The 21093-nt window shown below is 61.4% G+C and overlaps 2 protein-coding genes across 2 annotated transcripts; one reads left to right on the top strand and one right to left on the bottom strand.

Annotated features, from left to right (window-relative positions):
* Positions 1–235: 235 nt before the first annotated feature.
* On the top strand, positions 236–16757 carry LZTR1 (leucine zipper like transcription regulator 1). The gene is given in 22 exon segments (XM_021687881.2): positions 236–512; positions 983–1045; positions 4161–4232; positions 5893–5972; positions 6327–6435; positions 6880–6963; positions 7958–8015; positions 9267–9406; positions 10310–10352; positions 10354–10512; positions 10804–10959; positions 11103–11213; positions 11593–11685; positions 11866–11961; positions 12042–12207; positions 12401–12570; positions 12754–12910; positions 13681–13807; positions 13904–14053; positions 14664–14769; positions 14856–14936; positions 15190–16757. Coding segments are annotated over 22 exon segments (2538 nt in total). The 5' UTR covers positions 236–312; the 3' UTR covers positions 15307–16757.
* On the bottom strand, positions 16757–19971 carry THAP7 (THAP domain containing 7). The gene is made up of 5 exons (XM_021687880.2): positions 19913–19971; positions 19661–19740; positions 19060–19215; positions 18366–18506; positions 16757–18173 (listed from the first exon to the last, which is right to left on the bottom strand). Exons 2-5 carry the CDS (start codon positions 19738–19740, stop codon positions 17609–17611), a joined length of 942 nt encoding a protein of 313 aa, XP_021543555.1. The 5' UTR covers positions 19913–19971; the 3' UTR covers positions 16757–17608.
* Positions 19972–21093: the final 1122 nt, after the last annotated feature.

The following is a 21093-nucleotide window of genomic DNA, read 5'->3' as shown; positions in this document are numbered from 1 at the left end:
TGGGCCTGGCCGGCGCCAGGGAAGTGCAGTCCGGACGGGGCTGGAGACTGGACACCGCCTTCACTGGAAGGGAAATCTGGCGCGCGTACTTGGTGGGACACGCTTCCCAGAGGGTCACACGCTCCCCGCTTCCCAGAGGTTGCGCTGGCCCGCGGAGTCACGAGGAGCGCTAAGCTTGCCGGGGAGTGCGGCGCAGGCCGGAAGTGTGCCGCGGCGGCACAGGGCTCGCCGGGAAATGTAGTCCCTCGGCGCGGCCCGGGGCGGTGGCGGCACGTCCCGCGGACCCGGTGGCCGATCGGGCGTGGACCCGGGATGGCTGGGCCGGGGGGCTCGGGAGGCCCGATCGGGGCCGGGGCCCTGGCAGGCAGCGCGCGGTCCAAGGTAGCCCCGAGCGTGGACTTTGACCACAGCTGCTCGGACAGTGTTGAGTACCTGACACTCAACTTCGGGCCCTTCGAGACAGTGCATCGTTGGCGGCGCCTCCCGCCCTGCGACGAGTTCGTGGGGGCCCGGTACGGCGGAATTCAGGGGCTCTTGGGGGAAGCGGGGGTGTCTGAAGAGGTCCCGGGGCGGGGTCCAGGGGCCGAGGCCGGGGCGTGGTGTCCAAGAGTGGGATCTGGTCATAGGGGGTGGGGAGGAAGTGGTGATATCCAGGATGATGTCGAGGGCAGAGGAGGGGGTTCTGAGGGAGTCATGGAGCGGGGTGGCCTGGGGCAGGGTACTAGAGTTAAGTTGTGTTTGTGGGTCTGGGGCTGGGGTCCCAGGTGCTCTGCAGTGGGGTGGAGAGTCCAGAGAGTGCCAGGGTAATGTCAGGGTCCCCGTATACAGGTGGTCCTGGGGTACTTGTGGAATTTAGGGATCTCTCTCGATCTTGGCAGTTAGAGGTGTTACCTCATTTCTGCAGCAGCCTGGGTGCTTAGTGTCATTCCTCCCCCAGGAGGGTCCCGGCCTCACTGCCTCCCATCCATTCGTTTTTTTCCAGGCGCAGCAAGCACACAGTGGTGGCCTATAAAGATGCCATCTATGTATTTGGTGGAGACAATGGGTGAGTGAGCATGAGCATCAGGGTATTTGGACCAGGGAGGGAGAAACATGGTGGCTCTGACTGGCTTAGCTAAGTACTCAGCCTCAGTTTCTCCATGTGAGAGTCCCTACCCTCAAGACCCTTGGCACAGCATTCAGTGGGTAGCACATGCTTGGGATACAGAAATGTGCCTCTTGTTCTGAGTGAGTGGACACAGCCTTGAAAGAAACACATCCGCCCTGCCTGCCACCCTCCCCAGACACTTTTCCTTCACTGCACTTCTCTGGGGGCTTTATCAACACGCTGCACATGGCAGCGTTTAGAGGACAGTTTTATTTATTTCCCATATTTTCCACTTTTTGTAAAGGTTTTCCCACATTGCTATAAATTCCTGGGAAACAACTTCCCTGACAATGACCTCGTGTTTTGTTGGTGGGCACACCTCCATCCCATGAACCGTTCCCACTAAAGTTGTGGACGGTCTCCTTTGGTGAAAGATAATGGCTGAGCTAAACCTTTCGTTTGTGTAGCTGGTTCCTTCAGGTGGCGTTCCCCTAAGACCCATTCCCAGAGGGAAAGAGCTGTTTTAGCTCTTATCATGGGCTGGGCCATGTTAAGTACTGGGTGTGGGCATAGCAGACATGCTTGGAGAGGAGAAGGGGGCCTCGTCTGGGCAGGGAAGCCTTCCTGGAGGGGTTGATGACCTGAAAGATAAGTCGGAGTGAATCAGGTAAAAGAGGAAGAGTGTTCCAAGCACAGGGATCAGCATGGGCAATGGCCCGGAGGTTGGGGAATGCAGAACGGCACCAGGCCTGGAGTCTGGGTAGGGCTGCCCTCCCTCCATTCATTCATTGATGTGATCAGGAAAGGCCAGGATGCCCACCAGGGCTCTGGGAGTCTTGGGAGCCTGCTAGATGTGGGGCTGAGGCTTGAACTCTGGTCTCCTGGATAGACCGGGCTCAGTTCAAGTTAGAGCTTTGTGACTTTGGGCTCGGGATGTGGCTTAACCACACTAGCTGCACCCTGGTCTCCTCCTCTGCATGTGGGGTGGCCACATGCCCTGCTTTGGCATCGTGCTCCTGGGGGTCAGCGAGCACAAAGCTGGGAAGGGCTCAGGACGGAGGTTGGGCTGTACTGCGGATGCAGTATTTGCACGTGACCGATTCTGCCCATGAGTCCGTCCCTGCCTCTCACTACAGCACTTGGCCTGAAGCCCAGAAGGGCTGGCCTCTGATTGGTTCTGCAGCCTTGGTCTTTCAGGACTCCCTGGGGGGGCTGACTTGGAGCTGGTGGGGTACGCAGGACCCCATGAGGACCTGCAGACTGGGCCGGATGGTCTCCTCCGTCATGGACGCTGGCTTCCAGCCTGTCTCCCCCATAGCGTCTTTCCCCATGAGCAGTCAGAGGGATCCATTTGGAAATGCAAGTCTCAGTGTGTTCTTTCTCAGCACATAACCCCGGGATGGCTCCCCTCCCTCTGCTTAGGAGCCCGAGCTGTCCTGCGGGGCCCTCTACGCTCGTGCCCGTCCTGCTCCTCTGCCCTTGTTTTGCACGGCGCTGGGCCACCCCAGTGCCTTGCTGTGTTCTGAGTGAACCAAGCGTCTCGTGCTCGGGCCCTTGTCCTGGCTGTTGTGTCCCACCCCTTCCTGCCTCTCTTCGGAATTTGCTGTGAGTGAGGCCTTCCCGAACGCTGGGGCCAAGTGGACCAACCGTCGGCCTTCCCCTCCCCTTCTGCACCTCTTGCTGGCTCCATGGTAAGAGCACAGATCGCACGGATCATCTCACGGTTATCTCAGAGCACACGATGTTTGTTACCACCAGGGCAGGACCTGTACCCAGCACACGGACAAGTCAATAAATGCATGTCCCTTGAAGGAATGAACTAGGAAGAGGCATCTGCCCACAGATGTTCACTGCAGCCTTGATGACAATCCCCCAAACCAGGAAAGGCTGGGGGTCCAGCCCAGGGCAGGAGGGGAGCATCCCTAGCAGTGTTTTGTAGCAGGTCCAGTTGGCATGTCAGCTGTATAGCAACAAAGCAGCAATACTTTTGCTGCAATGTGGCGCCCAGAAACAGGATACAGATTTGTCTCACTCTGGGCGCAACTTCGTAAAGGTGGACTGCGTACAAAGAAAGGTGGCTTCCTGCACTGTCCGGGAGGGGGAGGGGGGGCAGATGGGAGAGGGGAGAAATTACAGTCACATCTCTGCTTTCAGCTCCTGGCTTCCTGACTGCATGGTCTTAGGCAGGCCCGTTATCTCTCGGGCCCCTTCCTCTTCTGTAAATGCAGGTGGGGAGCGCAGCCCCCTGATGCAGACTGAGGGAGAGGTGCAGGGGGCACCTTGTACAGGCCTGGCCTGTAAGGGGTGCTGGGCTCCTGTTGGTTGACTCCCTTCTTCCTTCTTACTGACAAGGGCCGGGTGGTAACATGCAGGTCCTGGTAGGTGGCCAGTGGAATTTGTTTTCCTTTTTTTTTTTTTTTAAGATTTTATTTATTTATTTGAGACAGAGAGAATGAGAGAGAGCAAGCACATGAGAGGGGGTAGGGTCAGAGGGAGAAGCAGGCTCCCTGCCAAGCAGGGAGCCCGATGCGGGACTCGATCCAGGGACTCCAGGATCATGACCTCAGCCAAAGGCAGTCGCTTAACCAACTGAGCCACCCAGGCGCCCTTGTTTTCCATTTTATTGTGTCTTGAATGTAGTTACGTTGGCTTTGCAATAAAGAGGTGGAAGGAGGATCAGAGAGGAGGAAAGAAGCCTCCCCTGAGATGTGGGAAGCTCTGCATTGTGGTGGCAGAGCCTCAGAGAAGGGGGCGCTGAGACATGTGAGTGGGAGTGGGAGTAGCGGTTCTGGAGCTTGCGGTGAGGTGTGAGCCCTCAAGCAGCCAGAATCATGCTTTGGACCCAACCCCAGGCAGGTGGGTCCCACGTGCGTTGCTGCCCTGGTACCTGCAACCAGTTGGGGAGTGTCCTTTGTGGTCACTCCCTGGTCCCTCGGGCATCAGTGGGTTGCCTGGCCCTGGCTGAGCCCCACAACCGCCCCACCCCCGGGCTGCAGTGTCTGTCTCCTGGGCCCTGGAGAGCAGACCGGGACCAGCCCAGGACCGACCCCACCTGTCCCTGGCTGTCTTTCAGGAAGACCATGCTCAACGACCTCCTACGGTTCGACGTGAAGGACCGCTCCCGGGGGGGGGGGGGGGCCTGTGCGCCCCCGCCCCCCCCCCCCCCCCCGGTCCTCAGATTCTGCCTTCGGAGAGCCCTTCAGTCACCCAGCCAGTCTCCTGGGCCAGGAGCTGCTATGGGAGGTGACATGGGGGCCGGGGTTGGGGGGGGGCATCGGCTGATGGGTCCTTCCAGGACCGACCCTGTGCTGCTGCAGGGTGCTGCCCAGGAGCTGGCAACACTGGCTGTCCTCCCCTCCGTGTCCCTGTGGGGCCCATCCTCTGCCCGGGTAGTACCCCACATGGGTAGTGGGCTGCATGCGAGCCCTGGCCGCCTCCCACAGATGGCCCTCCTGGCTGTGTGGCCTTGGGCGAGACACCTGCCCTCTCTGAGCACGGCATATTTGTACCCATCTGCTCCAGTCTCCAGCCCTGCCCAGGGGGCAGCTCTCAGCTGAGGGGGAGAAAGGGATCCCAGGATTAGGAGGTACTAGGCTTCCTCCTGAGCTCTGCCATCTGCTTGTGCAGGAGGGGCGCAGAACCACCGAGTCACCTTGGGTGCCACACTCTGGGCAGGAGCTCTGTGGGCATCCGCCAGTCCCCTGAGTCCCCGCTGTGGTGGGGTCTCACTGCCCCCCTTTGATGGAGGCGGACGTAACTGAGCACTGGGATTGCCATAGAAGTTTATGTCTCGTTCCTCTCATACTTGCTTTTTTTTTTTTTTAAGAGTTTATTTATTTATTTGACAGAGAGAGACACAGCGAGAGCAGGAACACAAGCAGGGGGAGTGGGAGAAGGAGAAGCAGGCTTCCCGCTGAGCAGGGAGCCCAATGCGGGGCTTGATCCCAGGACCCTGAGATCATGACCTGAGCCTAAGGCAGACGCTTAACTGACTGAGCCACCCGGGCGCCCCTCACACTTGCTTTTATAATATAGACAGTAGTTACAGATTAATTTTAAACATCACCTTAAAGACTGTATAATCCTTTACTAATAATTGCTTAAGGACAAAACACTGAAAAGGAGCCACTTCAGGAAAGCAGTATAAATGGGTTTTAGTTCAATAAGGAAAGCATGTGGCGGGCTGCCGCGGGTGGGACCCAGCGCTGCTAAATGCGCCGTGGTGCCGCTCAGTCCAGAGCAGCCGGAGGCCCGAGTCCCTCTCTGCTGTTGAGTTCAAAAAGCAGATGTTACAGAATACCTACCACATGACTCCATTTACAATACAGAGGCATCAATATGCATAGGAGAGGTGTGTGTGTGGGGGGGGTGGGGGTGGTGACCTAAAGGTATAGATGGTGCTTTCTGGCAAGTCTTAGTGCTGGTTTTGTGCTTTTTCCTTATCAGCAGTTTTTGTTGAAAGTTTCTATAACGAGGGGCGTCTGGGTGGCTCATTCGGTTAAGCATCCGACTCTTGGTCTCAGCTCAGGTCTTGATTTCAGGGTCGTGAGGTCAAGCTCCATGTTGGGCTCCACACTGGACCCACGTGGAGCCTACTAAAAAAAAATAAAAATAATATAAAGGTTAAAAAAAAACCCTTTCTAAAAAAATTTCTATAATGAGATAGATATTGCCTACAAAATACAAAAATGAAAGGAATCCTGGGGGTGGCAGGGGCTCCCCTGTGTGGCATGGACTGCACAGCTAGCTGACCCCTGCTGACTGCCCCCCCCCCCCCCCCTCTTCCCCCCCCCCCCCGCAACCAGGGCCTTCACCACCGGCACCCCGCCGGCCCCCCGCTACCACCACTCGGCCGTTGTCTATGGGAGCAGCATGTTTGTCTTCGGTGAGCTGCCTCATCTCCAGGGCCTCTGGGTTCCTCCACTGGCCTGGGGACCCCTTTCCCTAACTGTCCCGATGTCGCAGGGTTGGAATGGTCCCCTGCCCCCGTGACTGGGCGGGAGGGTGACACACCTCCCTCCTCTGTCACTGCACCAGGGGCAGGGAACAGGGTTCTGCTCATTTCTGTGTCCCCAGAGCCTAGTACGGAGTCAGGCAGGCAGGAGGTGCTCCCCAAGGTTTATGGAGGGAGTCCCTGAATACATCTTAAATGAGGCCAGATTCTGCCCCCACCTCCTGGGGTTTGAAGCCTCTGAGATGCTACCTTTGGGTATGACAGTTTCTCCCTCTTTCTACCCAGGGGGCTACACTGGGGACATTTATTCCAATTCTAACTTGAAGAATAAAAACGACCTTTTTGAATATAAGTTTGCAACTGGCCAGTGGACGGAGTGGAAGATTGAAGGACGGTGAGAGACTTTGCTGAAACCTTTGGGGGGTGTCCCGATGGCTACTGCACTGGGTCCCCTGTAACCTTACAGAAGAAGAGCCCGAGGCCCAGAGAGGCCTGAGTTGTGCTCACTCCCAGCTGTGCCTGTCTGAGGCGTCCTCCCTGTCCTTAGATTCTCTCCTTTCAAAGAGCAGAGGGGGCCCCAATGGACTGCCCCCCCCCCCCCACTGTTTGATATTTTGGTGTGGCTGGGAGGGGGCTTTACCCCGTGGACATCTGAATTCCTCATCCCCCGGCGCCGCCTCGCAAGCTCAGCCTCATGACGCACAGCTGGCATCCCCAGAGCCCTGGTGTCAGCAGATGTAGGCGCGGCAGCCCTGGGGTCCCGGCCGGCCTCGTGGGGCTGTGAGGCTGCCGTCTGTGCTGGGTGGCCTCGCTCCTCACCCCCCACCTCGCGCTACAGGTTGCCAGTCGCCAGGTCCGCCCACGGCGCCACGGTGTATAGTGACAAGCTATGGATCTTCGCTGGATATGATGGCAACGCCAGGTAGGTGGTGCCCGACCCCAGCGCCCCGCCTCTGAGCAGCCCCGCCAGTGTCCTGAGGCCCGCAGCAGGCCTTCCTGGCGTGCACGGGAGTGAGGGGATGGAGGTGGAGGGCACTGAGTGGAGCTCCCGCCCAACCCCACGGAGGTCAGAAGGATTGGCACCCCGGAGGCACCTCCTGGGGGTGTCCGAGGGGGCGGCAGGCCTGGCCCACGTTCGTGCAGCTCTCTACGGCTGTGCTGGTCTCCGTGGCAACAGGTGTCATAGCTGGGTGTCATCAGAGCTGTGGGGTGGGGGGTGGCCCCCTGAATTGCTGGGGTGAAAATACTCAGGCCCACAGTGAGGAGGGACCCTGAAGGGCTGTGTGAGCAGGTGGCAGCAGCCGCAGGTCTCAGACCCAGCCCCTCCCCTGTAGACAACAACCTAGGGCTCCTGCCTGTGTACCAGGCCTTCTCATTTTAGGAAATTGGCTTTGCTGCATTTTTCTGATTATAAATTCCCCAACATCTCAGCAGCATAGAAACTTCAAAGGGTGGGGCACCCGGCTGGCTCAGTCGAAAGAGCGTGCCACTCTTGATCTCGGGGTTGTGAGTTTGAGCCCCATGTTGGGTGTAGAGATTACTAAAAATAAATTAATCAAAAAAGAAGCAGCAGCAGCAGCTCCAAGCGGTGGCAATGTTAGTGGTGGTTTCTGCGAGTGTTGCCTCTCTGAAGTCCTCTCCGAGCCCCAGGGGTCAGCCGAGTGAGATGGACCCTGCCACACTGGCTGGACATTGGAATGAGGCCATGCATTCCTGTCTGGGCTGGAGGGGCACATAGCAGGGATTCAGTGCAGCCCCCCCTGCCCTGAAGCTCCCACCTCAGGCTGCTCCCTAGGCCCCTGATCAGAGTCCTGCGCGATGTGTCCTTCCCTGGAGCTATCCCTCCTGGCCGGGCCCAGGCCCACCCTGCCACCAGCCCCAGCTGCAGAGATCCTGACCCCCCTGTCCTAATGCAGGTTGAACGACATGTGGACCATTGGCCTCCAGGACCGGGAGCTCACATGCTGGGAGGAGGTGAGGGGTTTGGGGTGCCAAGGTGGGGCAGAGGAGACAAGGGAGGTGAGGGGTTTGGGGGTCAAGAGTGGGGTGGGGGAGGCAGGGAGGTGAGGGGCTTGGGGGGCCGGGGTGGGGCAGGGGAGGCAGGGAGGTGAGGGGATTGGGGTCCCAGAGTGGGGTGGGGGAGGCAGGGAGGTGAGGGGTTGGGGGTCCAGAGTGGGGTGGGGAGGCAGGGAGGTGAGGGGTTTGGGGGCCCAGAGGGGGGTGGGGAGCAGGGAGGTGAGAGGTTTGGGGGTTCAGAATGGGGTAGGAGAGGCAGGGAGGTGAGGGTTTTGGGGGGCCGGGTGGGGCAGGGGAGGCAGGGAGGTGAGGGTTTTGGGGGCTGGGGTGGGGCAGGGGAGGCAGGGAGGTGAGGGGCTTGGGAGTCCAGAGTGGGGTGGGGGAGGCAGGGAGGTGAGGGGTTTGGGGGCCCAGAGTGGGGTGGGGAGGCAGAGAGGTGAGGGTTTTGGGGGGCCAGAGTGGGGCAGGGGAGGCAGGGAGGTGAGGGTTTGAGGGGCCAGGGTGGGATGGGGAGGCAGGGAGGTGAGGGGTTTGGGGGTCCAGAGTGGGGTGGAGAGGCAGGGAGGTGAGGGTTTTGGGGAGCCAGTGTGGGGTGAGGGAGGCAGGGAGGTGAGGGGTTTGGGGGTCCAGAGTGGGGCAGGGGAGGCAGGGAGGTGAGGGGCTTGGGGGGCCGGGATGGTACAGGGGAGGCAGGAAGATGAGGGGCTTGGGGGGGGGCCGGGGTAGGGACTGCTTTGTTCCCCTTGCCAAAGCCCAGCCTTGTCCTCAGCCTCACCCTCCTTGCTGACTTCCTGCCCGATTCCCGCAGCGCTTACCTAGTGACTAAAGGCTCTGGGCTTCTGATGGCAGCATGTCCCGTGACTGGTGCAGCTTGGATAGAATCCACCCTTATTTGAACACCGCGAGTTCAGCCTGCTGGCGGGTGTCCTGCTCTCTGCTCTTTCTGGGCAATCTGTCTGACTGCTCCATTGTCTCCCCCCTGGGGTGTCTTTCCCTTGTAGTGATGATTTTTAGCCTCAACTGTTAGAAACTGGGCCCATGTTAGGTGGGCAAGGTGGGGCTTTACGCTGTTCTACAGAAATTAATCTATGAACCCTCATTCACGGAAGAAGTTTCAGGAGTGAAAGTAGTCCCGATTCAGCAGTGTAAGTCTCGACCCCGAGCACCGGGTCCCGGGAGGCTCTGGCTGAGCTGCCTTCCCTACCGCAGGTGGCTCAGAGCGGCGAGATCCCGCCGTCCTGCTGCAACTTCCCGGTGGCCGTGTGCCGGGACAAGATGTTTGTGTTCTCGGGGCAGAGCGGAGCCAAGATAACCAACAACCTCTTCCAGTTCGAATTCAAGGACAAGACGTGAGCACCCTGGTGGTGGGACCCGTGGTGGGCACCTGCGTCTGTGGCACAGCAGGGCAGGCCGGGTTTGGGGGGCCGGGGAGCTAGGAGCGAGGAAATGTGGGTGCCCTCAAAGTGCGCAAGCAGGCCCCTTGGGGTGTGGCTGCGGCTGAGCAAGATGGGGCTTGGCTGGCCTCTGTCCAGTGTGGAGGATGGCTCCTGCCCGGCGAATGGCCTGTTCAGTGCTGCCGGTAACAAATGTGGCTGGTATAGATCTCATACCGTGGCAGAGGACGAGGGGGGTGCTCAGGCCCCGACAGCCTCCAGCCTATGCTGTCCTTAGCTGCAGGCCAGCCCTCGTGATGGGGATCGAGCCCCAGCGCTGGCGCAGGCCGGGCATTGGCTCTGGGGAGGGAACAGGGAGCTTCTGCTGCAGGTCAGAGAGGCTCGGGAGGGGACTTGGAGCTGCCCTGGAGGCCAGAGGTGTGGGCTGGGAAGAGAAAGGTCAGGACATCCCAGGCAGGGGGAGTCCCGCTGCCACCCACCCAGCTCTCCTGTCCCGGGCTGGCCGGGCCTGAGAGGAGAGCCACGCTGCACGCAGGCCTGTGTCTCCATCCTGGCCTCAGTGCTCACAGCGGTGGGCCACAAAGAGGGCTCAGAGACAGCGGGAACAGATCTGGGGAGGTGGCGGACATTGGGCCACCGCTGCTGCCTGCTTTATGGCTGGGGGACAGAAGGGGGCTCAGGCAGGGCTGGTGCCAGAGCGAAAGGGGATGAGGGGCATTGGGTGTATGCACTCTGGCCCTCCTTTGAGCCGGCTGGTCAGCCCGGGGCCTGCTGTGGGGAGGCCTCAGGACCCAGGTGGAGGCCGTGGGGGAGCAGGAGCCCCCACCCTGGCACTGGTTCACTGTCACGGGCCCCCAGGTGGACACGCATCCCCACGGAGCACCTGCTTCGTGGCTCCCCGCCCCCCCCCACAGCGGCGCTACGGGCACACCATGGTGGCCTTTGACCGCCACCTGTATGTGTTTGGGGGCGCGGCGGACAACACGCTGCCTAATGAGCTGCACTGCTATGATGTGGACTTCCAGACCTGGGAGGTCGTCCAGCCCAGCTCCGACAGTGAGGTGCGTGCTGCCAGGCACGGTGGCCACCCTGGGCCCCTGTTCTCCATTCTCGCAGCCTGCAGGCTTGTAACACTTCCCGTCATGTCTGCACGGTGCCGAGGATGTTCTCCCAGAAGCCCACCCTGTTCTCCCTGAAGCTCCCCCTCTGAGCCATGCCGCGAGGGCCCTCATCCTGTGGCTCCGCCCCTCCCAAACCTCTCGCTCTTGAACAGGGTTGGCAGGAGGTTGGCGTCTGCTGCCTTGCTTGGCCCTGGCGGACTGGTCCCACGCCCGCATGTCTCTCCCCTCCAGGTCGGCGGGGCTGAGGTGCCAGAGCGAGCATCTGCGTCTGAGGAGGTGCCTGCACTGGCCTCTGAGGAGCGCGGTGGCTTCAAGAAGTCCCGAGATGTGTTTGGCTTGGACTTTGGCACCACCACAGCCAAGCAGCCTGCCCCGCCGGCCTCCGAGGTGAGGGTCGGCGCCCTGACTGCTCTCCATCACCCCCCCACCATGCCAGTCCTGTGGTCAGCCCCTCTCACAGATGGGGAGACTGAGGCTCAGAGAAGTACTCGTAGGGGTTACTTATCTGCCCCCCCCCCCTTTCTGCCCAGCTGCCAAGCGGAAGGCTCTTTCATGCGGCCGCTGTGATCTCGGATGCCATGTACATCTTCGGGGGCACTGTGGACAACAACATCCGCAGTGGGGAGATGTACCGATTCCAGGTGGGGCTCATGGGCTGAGTGCAGGGGGGCCATCCAGGGTGGACGGGTCCCAGATGATGGAAACTGAGGCCCAGTGGGGGTGGGGGGGCTTGTCCGAGGCACCAGAGTCAGGGCTGTGTCTGGTGGGATGGCAGCCCGCCCGAGGAGTCTGGCAGACGGGATGGGGGACTCTAGGCCGAGGGCAGTCTGAGGAACCTCCGTGCAGGGTGGGGAGGGGGCGGCATTGGGGGCTCACAGTGGAGTCCGCGGAGGCCTGGGAGCAGGCTTGGGCCAGGGGTTGGAGTCGGGCTGAGCTGGGCTGGAGATGCGTGGCCCGGAGGAGGGCAGGGCCTGGGCCAGTGGTGGCTTCCCGTGGCAACACTGGGGTCTCCTCTGGCAGTTCTCCTGTTACCCCAAGTGCACGCTGCATGAGGACTACGGGCGTCTGTGGGAGAGCCGCCAGTTTTGCGACGTGGAGTTTGTGCTGGGCGAGGTGGGTGCCCTCCCCATGCCAGCCTGCCCGCCATGCTGCAGGGTGGGGGCTGTGCACCGAGGCACGCCGGCCTCCCGCTCGTGCCTGGAGCCCCAGACCCCCTCCTCGGTCTGGCCGGGCCTCTGTCCCTGCCAGGAGGAGGGTCCCGTGCTCCCCACCGAGGCGTCGTTCTTGCTACAGAAAGAGGAGTGTGTGCAGGGCCACGTGGCCATTGTCACAGCTCGAAGCCGCTGGCTCCGCAGGAAGATCGTGCAGGCGCGGGAACGGCTGGCCCAGGTGAGGTGCTGCCCAGCCCCCTCCGGCCAGGGCGGCAGCATCCACGGGGCGCCCCTGAGCTCCCCTTCCTCTCCCTGCAGAAACTGGAGGAGGAGGCAGCCCCGGCTCCCAGGGAGGTCCCTGGGGGGGCCGTGGGAGGGGCCCGGCCGCCCCTGCTGCACGTGGCCATCCGCGAGGCTGAGGCCCGGCCCTTCGAAGTGCTCATGCAGTTCCTCTACACGGACAAGATCAAGTACCCGCGGAAAGGTGTGCTGAGGAGGGGGGAGCGGGGAGGGGGGCAGGTGGGCAGCCCGAGGCTCAGGGGCCACGACCACCCATGGCCACTCGTGTGGTGGAGTTGCTGCCTGATGTCCCAGAGCCCCGGACCCTGTCCTCCCTCCTGCCCTGCACCTTGTTCCCCTCCCCACGTCCCCGAGGCTCAGGGACCTCTTGGCTGCAGGCCACGTGGAGGACGTGCTGCTCATCATGGACGTGTACAAGCTGGCACTGAGCTTCCAGCTGTGCCGCCTCGAGCAGCTGTGCCGACAGTACATCGAGGCCTCCGTGGACCTGCAGAACGTGCTGGTTGTGTGCGAGAGCGCCGCCAGGCTGCAGCTGGGCCAGTTAAAGGTGCGGGCCCGGGGGGCACGGCCCACCCCGCCTACCGCCGCCAGCCCCGTCCCCCACTGCCAAACTCCCCCCCACCCCCCGCAGCGGCCCCCTGTGCCCCCTACCGCAAGCCATCCTAGCCAGGCCGCCGCCCCGTCGGCCAAGGCCTGACCCTGCCTGCCTGCTCCGGCTTGTGTGTCCCAGGAGCACTGCTTGAACTTCGTGGTGAAGGAGTCCCACTTCAACCAGGTGATCATGATGAAGGAGTTCGAGCGCCTCTCTTCCCCACTGATCGTGGAGATCGTGCGGCGGAAGCAGCAGCCGCCTGCCCGCGCCCCCTCAGAGCAGCCCGTGGACATCGGTAGGGACCCAGGCCCCATCCCTGGGGGCAGCACACAGGGATGGCATTCGTCTTGGGTGGAGACGGGAGCCACGGCAGTACCCGCCCGGCCTCCAGCGTGGGGTCTGGGCGCAGGGGACCCGGAGTGCTCCTGGGGCTCGGGCAGCCAGCCAGCTCACTGGAGGGAAGACACCCCGCCCCACGGGCACCGACCGAGGCTGTGCGCCTGAGGGCGGGCAGTCTCCTGAGCCCGTTTCCGGAGGCCGGCACGGGGCCCCTGTCTGGCAAGGGTGGCTGCCCTGACTGACCTCAGCTTTGAGGGCTTTCGTCCGGAGCAGCGTGCTCAGGTCACAGTGACTAGTCGCTGAGCTGCTCTTCTAGGCGCGCCCGCCCTTGGGGGCCTGATGAGGGGTAAGCGCGGTCCGAAGACTTCAGACGTTCCTGGTGCCTCCCTTGTCCCCACCTAGCCCGGGAAGGGACAGCACTGTCTCCTTCATTCCCTGACTCCCCGGGCCCCGTGCTGCCTCTGGCCGTGGGCCCTGGGTGACACGTGGCGGGACACAGTGTTTGCCAGGCCCAGAGGGAGCCCAAGCACAAGGGCGGGGAGGAGGGCTCACAGATCAGACTCTGGGGGGTGGGCCGGAGTAGGGCCTCTGGCCCCAGGGGCAGGTTTGTTCAGAGCAGCAACATGGGCAGATGTGCAAGCAGCAGTACGGTGGCTCGGGGTCTGCTGGGGGGCGGGAGGCATCTGCTCAAGGCCCCTCCACACTATCCCCTGGCCTCCCCACCAGGCACATCTCTGATCCAGGACATGAAGGCGTACCTGGAGGGAGCAGGTGCGGAGTTCTGTGACATCACTCTGCTGCTGGATGGGCACCCGAGACCGGCGCACAAGGCCATCCTGGCCGCCCGCTCCAGGTGGGTGGGTGGGGGGTGTGTGGTGGTGGGGCCAGCCAGGCCCCCGCCCTGCCTGCATTTGCTGAGAGCCAGGACTCCCCCCGCCCCTGTCTGCAGCTACTTTGAGGCCATGTTCCGGTCCTTCATGCCGGAGGACGGCCAGGTGAACATCTCCATTGGGGAGATGGTGCCCAGCAGGCAGGCCTTCGAGTCCATGCTGCGCTACATCTACTACGGTGAGGTCAACATGCCGCCCGAGGACTCTCTGCATCCTCCCCCGCCAGGGGCGCTCCCAGGGCCCACCTCAGGCAGCTCTGGAGACCGGCAGGCTGGTCCTGGCTTCCCTGGTGCCTGGTGCTCTCCCGGGGCTCCCTGAATGGATTGGTCGGCAGGCACAGAGGGGTCTGCAGCCAGGAGGGGTGGGTGGGTTCTTGACCCTCATCACTGCCCAGACGAAGGGGTTGGTTAGCATTGTGTGTGACAGGTGAGTAGACCGCCATGGAGGGATTCCTGATCGTGTCACTTCTTGGGGGTCTGAACTGGGTGCGAGATGCCTTTCCGAGCTCTGTGAGGCCATGGTCTGTCCTGAGAACGGGCACGTGGGTGTTTTCTTGGGAGAGGCTTCCTGTTTTCTTCGGGTCTGGACTAGGGCCTTCGACCCCGAGTACTCCAGAGTCCATGTAGAGAGCGAGTTGGATTGGAGCCCCAGGCCAGTCCTTGTGCTGGGGTGGGTTTCCTTGTTCTGAGCAAGCAGGAGGGGCTCAGGTTTCCTCGGCCCCTGCTGGGCCTGGGGCTCCAGCTGCACCCTCCCAGGGGAGATGGGCAGGTGGCGGGAGGATGAGCTCCTTGGGCCAGCAGCTCCTTAACCAGCCCCCAGCTACCTGTTTGCGGCCCCCTACTATTACGGCTTCTACAACAACCGGCTGCAGGCGTACTGCAAGCAGAACCTGGAGATGAACGTGACAGTGCAGAATGTACTTCAGGTAGCTCACTGGCGCCCACGGGCCTCCCTGAACCTGGGCGGGCAGGTGAGAGAGGGAGCAGTCCCTCAGGGAACCTGCCGTTGCAGATCCTGGAGGCGGCTGACAAGACGCAGGCGCTGGACATGAAGCGGCACTGCCTGCACATCATCGTGCACCAGTTCACCAAGGTCAGGGCCCTCCCAGCCCCACGCTCACCACCCACCCCTCTTCAGGAGCCGCTTTCCCTTGGCCTTGCCTTGGCCAGGTGCGGGGTGGGGTGCGTGGAAGCTGCTCATCTCCTGCGGCAGGGGGCCCACCCCCTTCCACTCGGAGTCAGCCGTGCCCTGGCTTGGTGGAGCTCCGGGGAGACCCCGAAGCCCACCCTGGCCCTCCCGTGAATCTGGTCCCATCCCGTTTGGGCCTTCTGCTTGCCTCCTGCAGGTTTCCAAGCTGCCCACACTGCGCTCGCTGAGCCAGCAGCTGCTGCTTGACATCATAGACTCCCTGGCTTCCCACATCTCCGACAAGCAGTGCGCGGAGCTGGGCGCCGACATCTGAGGGCCCACGCGGTGCTGGCCCGCTCAAGAATAACCATGCCTGCCCCGCCCACTGCAGACTACGCTGGCTACGCTGAGGCCCGAGGCAGAGTGCTTGGACCTGCCGGCCAAGGGGCAGGCCCAAGGAGCTCGTCCTCCCGCCACCTGGAAACCCCAGTGAATGATCAGGTCCCTCCCCCAAAGGGAAATGGGACACGGGGGCCCTGCCCCATTTCACTGCTGAGGACACAGGCCCCCCAGGTGGAACCCTCTCCTCGGGTGGGGGCATGGGTGGGAAGCCAGGGCCCAGCAGTGGGAAAGCCCACCACGGCGCTGGTGTGGGGCCGCCCATCCGGCAGGGACTGTGCATGGCTTGTGGATCTGGCCACTGGGTCCTAGTGCCAAGGTCCCTCTGACGGGAGCGGGGAGCTACACAGTACCCCCTCACCTTCACCGAGGTTGCTGTAAGGGCCCCTACTATCACCTGGAGCTTGTGGGTGGGCAACAGTAATGGGCACGTGGAATCTGACTCCAGATGAATTTTGGGGTGTGAAGGGCCCTGAGTCAGTCAGCTCCTAGCCTGAGGGGCCAGCCACTCTGGCCTGGGTTAGGCTTCTAGAGGGGTTGCAGGATCCCACCCCACTGTGTGCACATCAGGGGCCCCCAGCTGCGCCAGGGAGAAGTCAGTGAAGATGCCCCCGGGTCCCCATCTGTCCCTAAGTATTTATTCTTTGTCACAGACATGCCATTAAGACCATAGTAGTGCTAATCCACTACACACACCTCATGGGCATAGTCCCTCCCTGAGCTGAGGACGGATCAGGTGGCCCAAGTGCTTGGGACCGGCCAGTCCTGTCTAGTTCTCTACCCGTGTCAGCAACTCCTGGCCCCATCTGGGGTGACCCAGTTGGGGGGGGTGGGGGGAAGACTGGGGGGGAATCCAGGCTAGCCCCTCCCCTTTGAGGGGAACCCTGGAGCCCCAAGGCTGCCTTGCCCCCACATCCTTCCCCATCCCCCAACAGAAGGCCCTAGGAGTCCACCCTAACGCAGAAGGCACTGTTCTGCCTCCTTCCTGGCAACAAGAATCCCAGGGACCCTTCTACCCTGGCTACCAGGAGGCTGCTTTGGGGAAACAGTCCTTCACATCCTCCTCCCAGTTGTGCCCCCACGCAAACATGGCGCCTGCCTCTCCTCGGCCCTTGAACCCCAGGTGCTGTGTACAGACAGATGGGGAGCCCCAGTGGCAGGTGGGCACCCTCAGGCAAGGGGAGTCCGTAAGGCCGTCAGCAAGCTAGGAAATGGCCCAGCGCGAGGTGAGCCTCTGTGAGCCTGGAAACCCCAGTGAATGATCTGCAAACCCTGCTCTACAGTGGACCCCTGTAACCGGTCGCTTGACTTTCTCTGATAAACCTATGAATAAATGAACTTACACACCAAGGATCCTAGAAAGCCAATTTCAGAACATTGTGTGGCACTTTCCAGGACTAGAGAGAATTCAGCTATGCTCCTGGGGCTACTGTGGCTGAAGCCCAGCAGGGAGGTTACGTGTGCAGTTAAAACCAGCCCGCGCCCTGAGCCGTTTGCCACCATCACAGACGCAGGGAAGCCTACGTTCCAGTCAATTTCAAGACAGTGGGGACTCAGGGTGAGGCCAGGATTGCTGCCCCCAAGGCTGCCTCCAAGCTTCCCCACCTCTTCCCAGACCTCTGGGGACTAGAAGTGTCATTGCTGGGCCCTTACTACTTGCCAAGCATACAGCGCCAGGTCAGAAATTGCTGTCTTTGTCCGTTTTTCAGATAAGCCAGGCCTAGGGGTAAGGGGTGGCTGGTCTGCAGGCTGGGATTGAAGTGCCGTACCGTACTGACTTCTGGGCAGACCGGGCCAGTGGATGGAAGCCATGCAGGTGTCCTTGCAAACAGAGTCTAGCCTGGGTTTCACGAGTGTTTTCAAAAAGACGAGACTGCGGAAGTCTGGGCTGTTTCAGGTACCAAGGAGAGGAGGGTTCCTGGTGCTGCCCCTGGCCTCTGCTCACACCATCCTGTCCCCCAGAAAACCCTGTGGGGCCGGGAGTTGCATGAGGAGCGGCGGGCAAGAGCTGCACTTCTTGCTCTCCACAGCTGAGAGCTCAGACTCCAGGGGAGGGGCCCCAGCTGCAGCTGAGCCAGATAGCAGGGCCTCCTAGAATCCACTTTATTATGGCATCTGGCAGGTCTGGTGGACACAGCTCAGATTGGGTCCTTTTCCAGGCAGATTCCGAGGGAGGAAGAGGCCGACTCCCCGACAGGCAGCCCTTCAAGGGAGCCCTGGGGCCAGCAGCCCCTCCCTCACGCCATGCTGCTGCTCAGCTGCATGGCAAAGTCCTGCACGTGCTCCTTCAGAGTCTGGCGGGCATCTGCTTGTGCCCGCTTCTCCCGGGCGCGCTCCTGCTGCAGCTTGCTCAGCCGTAGCCGCAGGCGCTGCTCTCGCCGCTTGCAGGCCTGCAGCTGGCGCTGGGCCTTGTCCAGGGCATCGAGTGCGGCCTCAGCCCGCCGCTTCCAGAGCAGGGCGCTGCCCACCTGGTAGCTGTGCTCATTCTGGATGTAGGCGCCGGCCGGGGGGGGCAGGCGCAGCATGTAGGCTGAGGGTGAGACGGGCCGTGGCTCGAGGGGGGACGGCTGTCTGTCAGGCTCCCGCTCCGGCGAGGGCTGGGCGCTGCAGCCTGCTTCATCTGCCTGGGCACCCAGGGGCCCCAGGAGGTCTGCAAAGGGGCTGCTGAGGCCAGCCTCCAGCCTCCCAGTGGGGGAGGCAGGCAAAGCAGCAGGGGCTGAGGCCTCTTCCACGGGAAAGCAGGTGACATCAGCAGGTGGAGGTGGAGAAAATGGAGTCGTAGGCCCTCGGCCCTCAGAGCAGCTGAGAGAAGAGAGAGAAAGAGACTAATAGGCCAGGCCAAGGCCTTGCCAGACCCCACTTCACCAGCCCACTGAGCCCACTCTACCAGCTCAGAACCCTGTCCAGTAAGATTGCCGGCAGACACCCTAAATAAACCCCAGTCTCTCAGACTTGGGGTGGGAGCAAGGCACCCTCCACCCACAGCACACATACCGCTTCCTGCATCGCCGGAGCCGGCTGACGTCAGGGGGGCCAGGTGGATAACTGTGCCCCTTGGTCTTTGTTGTCCGACGTAACTTGGAGAAAGATTCAAATATCGTGGGAACTGCCCCCTCCTTCAGCCTGTGATACCCACTGTGGGGGAAAGCATCCTGGATGAGATGGAGAACACATACTGCCACCCAGGGCAACCTGCAGGGCACAGAGCTAGCATGCCCCCAGCACCCTGGACCAGGCTCTCCCATGCTAGCATTGTGGGAGGTGGGCAGACATGCTTCAATCACTTAATTTAGGGAATACCAAGTTAGGTAGAGTTACACCCATTCTCTTCCCTGCAGGACTCCTCAAAGTGAAGGTGTGTAGAAAGGCTGCACTGGAACTAGGCTGACCAGCCAAAAAGAAAAATTTCATTGTGGACTTGCTGGGAGGACTTGGGTTCTAAGGAACAGCCTCTGAAAAAGCTAATGTTTTTCTCCCTTGTCACTGGCCCAGTTATCCTGAGGGGATGGGTCTTCCTGTCACTGAGGTACAAAGCTGGGAAGAGGCAGCGACGCTGGGAACCAGGTCTGTCTTGTCCCCCAGCCAGTGACTGCAGGACCCTCCTCCTCTGGCCCTACAGCTGCCCCAATCGGCCAGCTACTCTGATGCTTCAAACCCTGCCCCAGCGATGGCCGCCAAGGGAGCTCACCTGATTCCCACCAGCTCAAAGCAGTTTTCCTCGAAGTGTTTGGAGCAGAAGTAGATGTACTCGGAAGCCGGGTCCCACAGGCCCTGGCCGCTGGGGTCCAGCCGCTGGCAGTTGGCCAGCCACAAGCCTCGCCTCGGGTTGTCCTTCTTGGGAAGTCTGCGGAGCCACAAACCAGTGAGCACCAGGGTGTCTGCAGCCCTGGGCTCCAGCTGCCCAAGCTCTCCAGGAGGCAAGGGCTGGTCCTGCACATGCCGCCACCAGACCTCCCTTCAATTCCGGGTAAACACCGTCCTCCCAAGCCCAGATGACGAAACTGAGGCCTCAGGGAGAGCAACTTCCTTAGTATCACCTAGTAGGTAAGAGTCACAGAACAGAAGGCCCCAGGCTCGTGGATCTCCCGCGCTTCCTCTCCCATCTAGACTCAGTCGCACCGGCACCGCCCCCTTCACCCTTTCCCACCTACAAGTACAAGCCTCGCGCCAAACAGAGGGAGGCGCACGCGCAATCGTGGCTCCACGGGGGGGGGGGGGGGGGCGGGGAGGGAGGGGAACGGGCGCATGCGCCCGTGAACCTTCGCGCGCCAGCACGCACGCGCGCTGACCTGTGGAAAGAGATGCCGCGGTTGCGCGTCTCGCGCGTGTCCCGTGTGCAGCAGCCGGCGGCGGAGCAGTGACGCGGCATCTGGGGAAGAGGCGGGAGCTTGTTCGTGGGCGGCTGTCCAGGCCCGCAGGGGCCTCACGCCCCCAGCCGCCGCTCCGCTCCAGGCGGCCTTGGCCTGCCGGGTCTCCCCCGGCCCGATCTCCCCCGAGCCCCGTCCCAGCCCGTTCTCCTGACTCCCGTCAGCGGCACTCACGATCTCGCCATTGCTGCGCCGCCGAAGTCTCGCGAGGAGTGGCGCGCGGTGGAAGTTGGTACCATAGAGACTCGGAAGAGTGAGGCGCTGGCCGGAGGGGCGGGGCGGGCCCCGGAAGCGGCGGGAGCGTAAGGTCGCCGCCGGGTCTGCGCGGCCCCGCCTCCCTGAATGCCAGCGCCGTCGCACACGTGGGTCCCTCTTTGTCTTTCGGGGTAACTCCTGGCACCCAAGGAGCGGCTTCGCTTGGCGGCGCAGAGTCCCGGCCTACGGGTCTGGGGGCGCGGCAGCGGGAAGCCGGCAGGGTCCTGGGACCCATGCTGGCTCCCGGGAAAGACTAGACTGCAAGGAAGGAAACTCCAGCGAGAACAAAAAGGGGCCGGGGTGCGTGATCAAAAGAACCTGACAAAGTCCAGTGCTCACAGCTTACTCCGGGAGAGGTGCCTATAAATTGGATGGGTGGGCGGTGGGCACAGATCACATTTTGGGAAAATGTAATGGGCAGAAGGTTCTGTTGTAGTTCCTTCCGGCAGGGAGGCGGCCGAGTTAGGGATAAAAACAAAGGCCAAGGGGCGCCTGGGTGGCCCAGTCGGTTGAGCATTCCGCTCTTGGTTTTGGCTTAGGTCATGACCTCAGTCAGGGCCCTGAGATGGAGCTCTACCTTGGGCTCTGCGCTCAGCGCAGTTGACTTGGGATTCTCCTTCCCCCTTCCTCTGCCCCTTCTGCTTTTGATCAATTTTTCTCTAAAATGAAGATGAATAAATCTTTTTTAAAAAACCAAAGAGGAAAAAAAAAAACAAAACAAAGAGGGGCGCCTGGGTGGCTCAGTTAAAGCGTTTGCCTTCGGCTCAGTTCATGATCTCGGGGTCCTGGGTTGCCCCAGTTTGGGCTCCCTGCTCAGTAGGGAGCCTGCTTTTCCCTCTCCTGCCCCCAACTCGTGCTCACTCCCTCGCTCTCTCTCAAATAAATAATAAAAGAAAAAATTAAAACAAACCAAAAAAACCCAAAAACAAAGGCCTTGCTGGAAACAGCCTCAGCAAAGGAGTTTGCACTAGGGTGGGGCTGCCTCCCTGGGCCCTCCCACAAGACTGGGTCAAAGTAGCCACTCCACATTTAGAAAAACAAACCAGATTACTATTCCATTTTCCAAAGGAACATCAAGAATAAAAAGATTTAAGAATAAC

Source organism: Neomonachus schauinslandi, chromosome 14 (assembly GCF_002201575.2).
Source record: "Neomonachus schauinslandi chromosome 14, ASM220157v2, whole genome shotgun sequence".
Lineage (NCBI taxonomy): Eukaryota > Metazoa > Chordata > Mammalia > Carnivora > Phocidae > Neomonachus > Neomonachus schauinslandi.
The sequence above is the reverse complement of the archived record's forward strand: the minus strand, read 5'-3'. Positions and strand labels throughout refer to the sequence as shown.